At 65.7% G+C, this 10,503-nt stretch overlaps 1 protein-coding gene across 1 annotated transcript in view; it reads right to left on the bottom strand.

Annotated features, from left to right (window-relative positions):
• Window positions 1–5,947: 5,947 nt before the first annotated feature.
• LOC102272371 (mucin-5B) overlaps window positions 5,948–10,503 on the bottom strand; it is a 40,958-nt gene continuing 36,402 nt past the window's right edge. The window contains 12 exon segments of the mRNA XM_070358975.1: window positions 5,948–6,363; window positions 7,077–7,185; window positions 7,338–7,383; window positions 7,581–7,703; window positions 7,820–7,906; window positions 8,261–8,377; window positions 8,749–8,786; window positions 8,867–8,971; window positions 9,335–9,515; window positions 9,773–9,804; window positions 10,083–10,183; window positions 10,411–10,480. Of these exon segments, the coding sequence (XP_070215076.1) occupies window positions 6,141–6,363; window positions 7,077–7,185; window positions 7,338–7,383; window positions 7,581–7,703; window positions 7,820–7,906; window positions 8,261–8,377; window positions 8,749–8,786; window positions 8,867–8,971; window positions 9,335–9,515; window positions 9,773–9,804; window positions 10,083–10,183; window positions 10,411–10,480 (1,232 nt within the window). The 3' untranslated portion in view covers window positions 5,948–6,140.

Raw genomic sequence — 10,503 nt, 5'->3', positions numbered from 1 at the left:
GTGAGTAAAAGCACAGGGCAGAGGTTGGACTCTGCCCAGGAGCCTGGAGTGTGAGCGTGGAGCTCAGAGTGTGTGCACGGAGCTCAGAGTGTATCCATTGAGCCTGGCGTGTGAGCACGGAGCCTGCATGGAGCCTGGTATGTGAGCATGGAGCCTGGCGTGCGAGCGCGGAGCCTGCATGGAGCCTGGCGTGTGAGCGCAGAGCCTGGCGTGCGAGCATGGAGCCTGCGTGGAGCCTGGCGTGTGAGCATGGAGCCTGGCCTGTGAGCGCGGAGCCTGGTGTGAGAGCACGGATCCTGCATGGGCCTGGCGTGCGAGCACAGAGCCTGCATGGAGCCTGGCGTGCGAGCGCGGAGCCTGCATGGAGCCTTCATGGAGCCTGGCGTGCGAGCGCGGAGCCTGCATGGAGCCTGGTGTGCAAGCGTGGAGCCTGCATGGAGCCTGGCGTGTGAGCGCGGAGCCTGCATGGAACCTGGCGTGCGAGCACAGAGCCTGGCGTGCGAGCGTGGAGCCTGCATGGAGCCTGGCATGTGAGCACAGAGCCTGGCGTGCAAGCACAGAGCCTGCACGGAGCCTGGCATGTGAGCACAGAGCGTGCGTGGAGCCTGGCGTGTGAGCACGGAGCCTGCATGGAGCCTGGCGCATGGAGCCGGAGCCTGGCCGCGTGAGCACGGAGCCTGCATGGAGCCTGGCGTGTGAGCACAGAGTGTGCATGGAGCCTGGCGTGTGAGCACGGAGCCTGTATGGAGCCTGGCGTGAGCACGGAGCCTGCATGGAGCCTGGCGGCATGGAGATGGAGCCTGGCGAGCGGAACCTGCATGGAGCCTGGCGTGCGAGCGTGGAGCCTGCATGGAGCCTGGCATGTGAGCACAGAGCCTGGCGTGCAAGCACAGAGCCTGCACGGAGCCTGGCATGTGAGCACAGAGCGTGCATGGAGCCTGGCGTGTGAGCACGGAGCCTGCATGGAGCCTGGCGTGTGAGCGCGGAGCCTGGCGTGCGAGCACAGAGCCTGCATGGAGCCTGGCGTGTGAGCACAGAGTGTGCATGGAGCCTGGCGTGTGAGCACAGAGCGTGCGTGGAGCCTGGCGTGTGAGCACGGAGCCTGCATGGAGCCTGGCGTGTGAGCGAGCCTGGCCTGCATGGAGCCTGCATGGAGCCTGGCGTGTGAGCACAGAGTGTGCATGGAGCCTGGCGTGTGAGCACGGAGCCTGTATGGAGCCTGGCGTGAGCACGGAGCCTGCATGGAGCCTGGCGTGCGAGCGCGGAGCCTGCATGGAGCCTGGCGTGCGAGCGCAGAGCCTGCATGGAGCCTGGCGTGCGAGCGCGGAGCCTGTATGGAGCCTGGCGTGCGAGCGCAGAGCCTGCATGGAGCCTGGTGTGCGAGCGCAGAGCCTGCATGGAGCCTGGTGTGCGAGCGCGGAGCCTGGCGTGCGAGCACGGAGCCTGCATGGAGCCTGGCATGTGAGCACAGAGTGTGCATGGAGCCTGGTGTGCGAGCGCGGAGCCTGTATGGAGCCTGGCGTGAGCACGGAGCCTGTATGGAGCCTGGCGTGCGAGCGCGGAGCCTGCATGGAGCCTGGTGTGCGAGCGCGGAGCCTGCATGGAGCCTGGTGTGCGAGCGTGGAGCCTGCGTGGAGCCTGGTGTGCGAGCGTGGAGCCTGCGTGGAGCCTGGTGTGCGAGCGCGGAGCCTGGGTCTGTTGTCTGGCTGGGCTTCCAGAGGACAAAGCCCGGGCACTGGCCCCAGCCCACAGGCACTGGCTGCCCGGTCCAGTTGCCCCATGTGTGGCTCTTCTCCAGGGTGCTCCGACCCGGGAGTAGGCCGCGGGATGTCCCCTCAGCTAGGCTAGGCGAGCCCCGCTGGTCTCGGGGGCGCGCCCCCGCCCCTGGAGGCACCTGCCGGTCCAATGCTCTGGGTCTTCATGGGCCCGCGCATCCCCGGGCCCCGCCACGGAAAGCCAAGCCTCACAGATCTCCTTGCCCCAGGGCCCTTCTGGGCTCCACTCGCACAGCCTGGGATGGGCTCCCAAATTCCCAAAGCCGGGTCTGACCCGGGCGCTGCTCTGGGTCCTCAGCCTGTCCCCTGCCCCGCAGCCGGTCCCCGACACGGCTCAGGGCTTGTCAGGCCCCCGAGATGCCTCCCAGCCCTCCGTCGCCCATGCCTCGGCCCCTGCAGCCTGCACGCTGACCCCTCAGTTACGGGCAGAGGGGCGGGCTGGCCCCGCCACTGGCGGCTCCGAGGGTGCCCGTCGCAGTGCCCGGCTCCCCTGCGGAGCTCCCTGGGCTGCAGTGCTGCCGCCCTTATGTTGAGGCTCAGACCCACTGCCTTCGTCTGCAGACCAGCCCTGTCCTGCGGGGACACCTGCATTCCCACCAAGGAAGAGCCCTGGAGACTCGTGGGCGGGCCAGGTGCCCCAGCAGCGGCTCTGGTCCTCCATCTAGGTTTCCGCGTCCCATCTGACGCTGCAGGAAGACACCGGCATACAGGAGCAGGGTCGCTGGGGCTCGGGAGGCCCGCTCCGGGTGTGCCACCCACTGTGGGCTCCTGACCCCTCCTGGTCCCCACAGCTGCCCGGCCCACCCCAGGGCCCCATGCAGCTGCCCGGCCCCCTCCCAACACCCACCCTCCCCGCACCCAGCCCCTCTCTTGTGGGTCATCTGGATGCAGCCTTTCTCTGCTTCCAGCGGGGTTGCTGGACACGCTGGGGAGGAGGCACAGCTTTTGCCCGCATGGCAGGACTTGGTCAGCATTTGTGGGACGAACGACAGCAGGAGGGCTTTAGAGCTCAGCTGGGCCCCTGCCCACGGTGGGCCTGAGGGTGGGGCACCTGCCTGAGCGGGCCCTTGGTGCAGGGGGGCTCCCAGAGCACAGAGCTGGGCCTTCAGGGCTGTCGTCCCTGTGCTGACGAGAGCGATTTATCCTCATTGGCGCGTCCAGTTTTCAGACGTAATCTTCGAGGACTTCCTGGTGGGCCGGTGCTGAAGTCTCTGCACTCCCACTGCAGAGGGCGTGGGTTTGATCTTGATCCCTGGTTGAGGATCTAAAATTCCATATGCCACACAGAAGACCTGAAATAAAATAAAGTTCTCATGAAAGAAAAAGGTCTATCACGAATCACACGGGAGCCTCCCGAATCTCTCCAGGCTCCTGGCCCTGCCCCGGTGAGCCTGGAGGCAGAGCCGGGTCCACCTGAGCTGCCGAAGTTCACGGCGGTCCAGGTGGGCCCGTGACACCAGGCAGACGATGAGGGTGCCCGGGACCCAGCTGATGGGTCAGGGAGACACAAGGCCTGGGGAGGCGGGGAGTGCCCAACGGGGTCCCAGTCAGGGCCCTGAGTCAGAACTGGACCTGACTGGTCAGCCGTGGGGCTTGCCTGGAGCAAGTGCAGAGTGGCCGCGGGCTGAGGGGCAGCACCTGGCAGTCCCAGGGCCCTGTGGGCAGGACCCAGCGGCGGATGCTGTATCTCAGCACTGTCCCAGTGACTCTGGGTTTACAGTTTCTGAAGAGAGATGGAGCCAGCTTGCCCAGCGACTCTAATAACAACATAGCTGGTTATTTCGCCAGCAAAAGTGAGTTTCTTCAGCGACTGCAGCCCGGGATATACGAGCAGTGGTGGCCCACACGCAAATCCAGAGGTCACGGAAGGGGACTTGCTACTCGAGGGAGAAGGGGGAGCTGGGAGGGGCTGTGATAACCAGAGTCCATTGGAGGAGCCGGGGTCCAAAGTAGGGAGGCTTCCGGGGGCTGGGCCTGTGCGGTCTCTGATTGGCTGGGCTGTGGGAAGCAGAGGGAGGCTTCCTTCCTCCTGCGGGATGAGAAGGGGCAAGGCCTTCCTGTTGGGGGTGGAGGGGGTGTGTTCCCACTTGGGGTGACCAACACCGCCCTGAGGGTGGGAGAGCTGAGCCTGGAGGCCCGGCCCAACTCCAGCTTGAGCTGTTTCCTTCACTCTACCCAGGCAGGGAGCAAGCCTACAGAGGACGTCAGCACCCTCGTTTCCAAGGTGAGCTCCGACCTGCGGAGCGTAAAGACAGGTCACACACGTGAGCTCCAGTCTCTGGAGAGTGAAGACATTTCACACACGTGAGCTCTGGTCTGCGATGAGTGAACACAATTCACACACGTGAGCTCCAGTCTGTGATAAAAACAGTTCACATGCGTGAGCTCTGGTCTGTGGCAAATGACACTCCTCAGGTGCCTCGAAAACATGCTTAGTTCTGGAAGAGGCCCGTGGTGTAAGAAGACGCTGTGCCTTGAGAATGACTGAAGTATAGGAAATGCTGCTGTTTCACAGGTGAATTAGGAGACTAAGGCCAGGGCATGGAGAAGGCAATGGCACCCCACTCCAGTACTCTTGCCTGGAAAATCCCATGGACGGACGAGCCTGGTAGGCTGCAGTCCATGGGGTCGCTAGGAGTCAGACACGACTGAGCGACTTCACTTTCACTTTTCATGCATTGGAGAAGGAAATGGCAACCCACTCCAGTGTTCTTGCCTGGAGAATCCCAGGGACGGGGGAGCCTGGTGGGCTGCCGTCTATGGGGTCACACAGAGTCAGACACGACTGAAGCGACTTAGCAGCAAGGCCAGGGCAGGACCCGGCCACAGTCGCCCGGGAAATCAGACTGAGATGGGGGAGTGCGCAGACCCCAGTGGCGGCTGGGGGAGGGGCCGCCAGCCCCCCGCAGTCTGTCCGTAAGCTTGTCAGCCCTGCTGGACAGTTTCCAGCCCAGTCCCAGAGGGGTCCTGCCCTGACTAGACCTTGGTGATCTGAGTAGGAAAGGCCACGAAGAGACCCCAGCCCCCACCTTCCCTGGGAGCTGAGGACCGCAGCCCCTGGGGGACAGCATGAGTCACTGGTTCCCAGGTGGGCACCCTGGGTGGGCCCCAGCGCTCAGATAGCGGAGGCGGGCCCTGTGGTGTGCAGGGCCTGGAAGACCCTCCTCTCACCCACCGGGCTTGCTTGGCTGCAGCCAGCGCTGCCTTGCCCTCCGCAGGCAGCCTCCCCTGTCTCACAGGGAGGTGCCCGTGCCATGCGGGTAGGTCAGGCCAGGCCTGCCACCCGCTCCTCGCACCCAGCTCGTCCTGCCCCACCCGGTGCAGACCACTTTCTCCACTCAGGATGAAACAGCGGAAAAGAAAGGCAGCGACCCCTGCCCTCGGTGGAGAGGAGACATGAGGGTCAGAGACGGGGCAGGCTGGCCCGTGACAAGCGCCTGCAGGAGGTGCGGACAGCATGGGGAGGGTTTCCTGCGTGGACACACTGACCCCCCAGAGGCTCATCCGGTCTTTGTGCCTGTGAACAACTTCCTTCTAAACCCTTCATGTTCGCAATCACGGTGATAGTGTTTCCGAGCCCTCGGGCCACCCCGACTCCGCCTGATACTCCCAAAGCCTGAGATGGACCCTGGGGGCCTCCTTGCCACCTGCTCTGCCCGCCCTTCCTGGAGGTTCCAGCAAAAGCCTGAGGCGTGGGGTTCAGGGACAGCCCAGCCCCCCGGACGGCAGGGGAGCCCAGGGATGCAGCTGATGGGAAGAGACACCAGGACCAGGAAGCGTGTGTGATGCTCGGCCTTTATTTGCAAGACTGGGGCTGCGTGAGCACAGGGCGTGCCGTGGGGGCCACCCCGTCCCTGGCCTGCCCCTTGGCCCTCGTAGCCTCAGCCCAGGGTCCAGACACCGGCAGGCAGCCAGCCTGCCTGACGCAGCTCCCTGGAGGCAGCCGGCCTTGCCTGCCCCGGCCTCAGTCTGTGGTTCGCTGCAGGAGGTAGCCAGTGGGGGTCTGTGCCCTGGGGGCTTCGAGGAGCACAGAGGCCGCGGTGGGACCCAAGCGCAGTGGGGTACGGTTTTTTGCACAGCGTCGCCGCCTCCTGACACCGGCGAGGGTCGAGCCTGGGTGTGCCCATGTTTCAGATGACGGTCATCTGACCCTGATGGCCAGGGAGGTGGCCAAACAGGCGCGAGGGGCTCTGAGGGCAGGACCTCGGGTCCTCCTCAAGCCGACCCCCACTGTGCTGTCACCCTGTAGGGCCCAGGTTTCACCAGGGCAAGTGCAAAGAGGGCGGGGGCAGTGGTACCCATGGAAGGCATGCCTGGGCACTCGTGGTTTCCATGGTGGGGGGGGGGTGCCTGGGGTGCAGAACGTCAGACAGTGGTGAACCCCAAGACTGGGAAGGTGGATGAGCTATCCTCGAGAGTCTGGGGCGAGGATGCGCAGGCCGGGACGCAGCTGCACTCGTCCACGTGGGTGTAGGTGTGCTGGAAGGCCGTCCCATCGGGGCACTGCATGGTCACCACCTCCTGGTGGGTCCTGGTCTCCTGGCAGCAGGAGCAGCTGCACTGCCTGGCCTGTGCCTCCATGGAGTACCTGCAGACGCACAACCTCAGGACCCCCCCTCTTGCCCGGATCACCCGGCTTCCTCCATGGAGTACCTGCAGACGCACAACCTCAGGACCTCCCCTCTTGCCCGGATCACCCGGCTCCTAGTCTCTTGGGGGTCCGGAGACAGTGGCTGGCTCCCTGAGCGCACAGCGCTGCTGGTACTGGCCTGGACAGCGCTCTGGGTCGCTGAGAACCCCAGCTTTCCCCAGCCAGGCCCTGCTCTTTCCCAAACCAGCTCCTCAAACTTGCCGACCGTGGCAGACCTCTCCTCTGGGAACCTGCCCTGGGCCGTCCAGCCAGGTCCAGACCCTTCCTCCTGCCTCTTCTGCCAGGGCTCACAGCTGGCCGTGGCCTGGGTTTCTGGGGGGTGGACTCTGCCACCAGCTCTGCCCTGACAGTCCGGCTCAGGGAAGGTGCTTATTCTGCCTGGCCCAACGCGGGCAGGCCTTCCACTGGTACCCCTGGTGCTCTGACCCCCGGGGCCCCTCCCAGCTGCCCCAGGCCTGCCCCCAGGGGGTTGGGGAGGCTCAGGGTTTCTGCAGCCCTGCTGGGGGGCCCTTCCCTCTTCCCTGTAGCAAGCTGGGCCCTCCGGCCTCAGCCCCAGCGCAGGGGGTCCCTCTAAAGACAGGGTCACGTGGGGCAGCGGCTGGTGACCACGCATGTGTCTGGGGCGGGGGTGGAGGGCACGGGCGGCTCACCGGGACACTTTTGGGCAAGAGCCCTCGCAGAAAGAGACCTTGACGGCGGCCTGGGTGACGCAGCCCCGGTGTCGCAGGACCGTCATGTTGGTGTGGACCTGGCAGGCGTCTGCGCAGAGGAAAGGCAGTGGGGGCAGGTCTCCAAGGACCCACGTAACCTCCCGCTCAGGGTGGGGGTTCTGGCTGGGGAGGGCAACTTCGGGAGGAGTCAGTGGGCGGAGCTGACAGCGCTGAGAGGCAGGAAGGGGAGCCTTGACTTACCCGTTTGCACACAATAGTAGCAGCAACCGATTTTCTTGAGGATGCCCTGCAGGGGGAGGGGCAGAGGCGGGGCTTGAGTGGGCGGGGCTTCGTGGTGGGTGGGCGGGGCCTATTGGGGATGGACTCTGGGAATGAGTGGGTGTGGGCTGTGGTGTGGGCGGGGCTCCTTTGTGGGTAGGCGGGGCCTCTGGTGATGGAATGGGTAGGTGTGATGTGGGCGGGGCTTCTGTGCCAGACACACACCTTGCAGGTGGACACGTCAGGGCAGACCACAGGCATTGGGGTCAGCATAGGGGGTCCGTCCCTGGCCTGGCAGTGGTACTCCGTGCAGTTGTCCACGAGGCTGTTGACCCAGGTCTCGTTGAGCTGGAATGAAAGGGGGAAAATGGTTGGGGGCCGGGCTGGGGATTACCTGGTGGATGAAGAGGAGCTGGTCAGGAGGGTCTCTGCAGGGCAAGGGTCGAGACTGAGTGTCCCCTTACCTGGACCAGCTGACCGTCCGGTGCGAGGCAGGCGGTCTGCACGCACTCCCCACAGCACTGCCCGGCCACCGTGGAGTACTCAAAGCCCTGGGGCAGAGGGGTGGTCACGTCCCACACCTAGCCCTCCTGCTCTCCCACCCACCCTGGGGCCCAGGGCTAGCCTCCTTGGAACCCCCTTTCCTCTGTGAGGCATGCCCCTGCCCAGCCCCCGGGTCCTCTCTTAGCTTCAGCCCTGCTCCCAGCACCTTCTCCACTTCGGCCCTCCAGAACCCTATCCCAGCAGCCTACAGGTCCGCCTCCAGCCCACAGCCCCATACCCCACCCTCCTGCTTCACTCCCTCCTTTTGGGACGGAAAAACCTCCATGAAGGCTGAGCTGGAGGCCCTCCCGGGGGCCCAGGGTCCGGTGATGGGCCTCCCCAGGGGCCTAGCCTGGCCTCACCTGGAGGCAGGTGGTATTACAGGCCTCCTCCTCACACCGCACAGTCGGGTCCTCACTGTCCATGGACAAACAGGTGCACGTGTGGCACGGAGTAACCCCTGGGATGGTCGCACCAACCTGCAGTGGACAGGGTGAGGGGAGGTGACCCTGAGGGGGCACCAGGGCCAGGCCCCCTCCCTGTGCCCGTGAGACCCACAGAGCGGTCTCCTTCCTTTTCACACAGGATCAGAGACATGACCCTGGATGAGTGCAGACTGGGGCAGCCGGGACCCCAGGCCGGTGGGAGGGGCAGTCCTGCCCTGAAACTCTTGCTGGGAGAACCTGAAGCTAAGCTCCCCGTGGCTCTCAACAGCAGCTGCCTCTGAAGGGCCTGGAGCCTCGACCCATCCGCTGTCATGGCAAGAGGGGCACAGGGGTCCTCAGAGGACGTGCGGAGTCTGGAGCCCACCCCCTGCCCTTTCCCGACTGCCTGGACACGGAGCCCTTACCCCATAGAACGTGCCATTGAAGGTGCACAGCAGAGGCTCTGGAAGGAAAGGGGTTGCTGAGCGCCTGCCGGGAGGCACCCAGCCCCAGCCCCACCGTCCCCCGAGCCCGGAGACTCACGGCAGCTGAAGGTGGGGCAACAGTCATCCTCCACCTGGGTGTGGACCAGCTTCTCTCCCAGCCGACATGCAGGGGGGCTCTGGGGGCACGTGCTTGCATTGCAGACTGCGGGAGAGTCAGGGAGCTGCCTGGGTGCCCCTGCCCCCCTCCTCCCGCTACTGTGGTTCCCAGGGTAACACTGCCCCACGCTGGACCAGAGAAGTCCTTTCCACAGGAGTCAGTGGCTCTCTGTGGCCCTTCTGGGCCACGCTGTGTCACCTCCCTGGTCTTCCCCAAGACCCTGCCTGGCACCAGGGACGCCAGAGGCCACCAGCTTCATTTTAGGTGGAGGAGCGAAGAACTGAGAGGCCCCACCTCGGGTCCAGCCTCAGCCCGGCCACGGGACCCCGAGGCGCTCCTGCCCTGCCGGCCAGGTGGCCGGAGCCAGACACCGTGCCACCCACCCGCCCACTGGGGTGCAGGCCTCACCACACAGATTCTCCATGCAGCATGGGTTGTCCGCCAGAGGCCTGCTCACGGCCACAAAGCCGGCCCGGCCACATTGCTGTGGCTGGTCTGGGGCCAGGCACTCCACGGGCGTGCACTGCACTGACACAGTGCCGTTGTCACACACGCAGTCCTGGCAGTTGCTGACCCACCGCTCTCCAGGCTGCAACAGACCAGGTCAGGGTCCCCCAGGGCTCCTGGGTGGTGCCCTGGCCTCTGGGGTCGCGTCCAGCAGCAGGTCGGGCCCCGGCCTCCCTGTCCCGGGAGCAGCCTTGAGGCTGACATGGCTCACACCTGGGTGTGCCATACCCACACCCGCCCCACCGCCCGACCCCGGGCAGAGCCGGGGCCCTGGGAGGGGGACCCCTGCCCTCCTTCCGCTCAAGCGAGGAGTCAGGTTGCTGAAGGTGGAGCACTCACGAATTTGGGAAGCCCATCCGGTCCCACACAGGCTGCGAGGCAAGAATGGGGAGAAGGGGGTTAGTGGGAGCACTGGGGTCGGGGCCCAGCCGGCCTGGCCACCCCTCCCCCAATGGAGGCCTCTTCTCCCTGCTTGGGGCAGAAGCCCCTGGAGAGCTTGAGGGGGATCACTTAGGAGGGGACTCAGAAAGGCTCCAGGCCATGCTGCGCTGCTGGCAGGACTGGGCAGGACTGGCCCCAGCCGGGGTCTGCCCGCCCCGGGGCCCCTTCCGCTCTCTGGGGCTGGGTGGGCCTGGCGCAGGGTGCTTACGGCACTCGGGCACACAGATGTCCCTGTGAGAATTGAAGAGGATGTGGCCGTCGGGACAGAAGCAGCCCTCTGCCAGCCCAACGCTCAGCGGGCTCTGGCTCCTGCAAGGCGACAAAGGCAGACCGAGGGGGAGGGCAGTGGGCAGGGTGCAGGCCCGGGGGCAACCTCGGGTCCGGGGTCGGAGGTCGGGTGGGGGAAGGGCACCCCCGAGATTTGGGGTCGGGGTCCTGGAGCCTCGTGGGTCTCCTCCTGGCTCCCCACCAGGTCCTCCGGGCCAGCCTGGGAGGCCCGCTGTCCCCACCATGCTCTCCCTGTCGGCTGGGCTCACCTGGAGTCGCAGGACTCCGGCTGCACAGGGCCACAAGACTTGTACACCTTGGCGGACGGGCAGGTGAGGTCTGGGGGCACACAGACAGGTGTC

This window comes from Bos mutus, chromosome 22 (assembly GCF_027580195.1).
Source record: "Bos mutus isolate GX-2022 chromosome 22, NWIPB_WYAK_1.1, whole genome shotgun sequence".
NCBI classification, from domain to species: Eukaryota; Metazoa; Chordata; class Mammalia; order Artiodactyla; family Bovidae; genus Bos; species Bos mutus.
The sequence above is the reverse complement of the archived record's forward strand: the minus strand, read 5'-3'. Positions and strand labels throughout refer to the sequence as shown.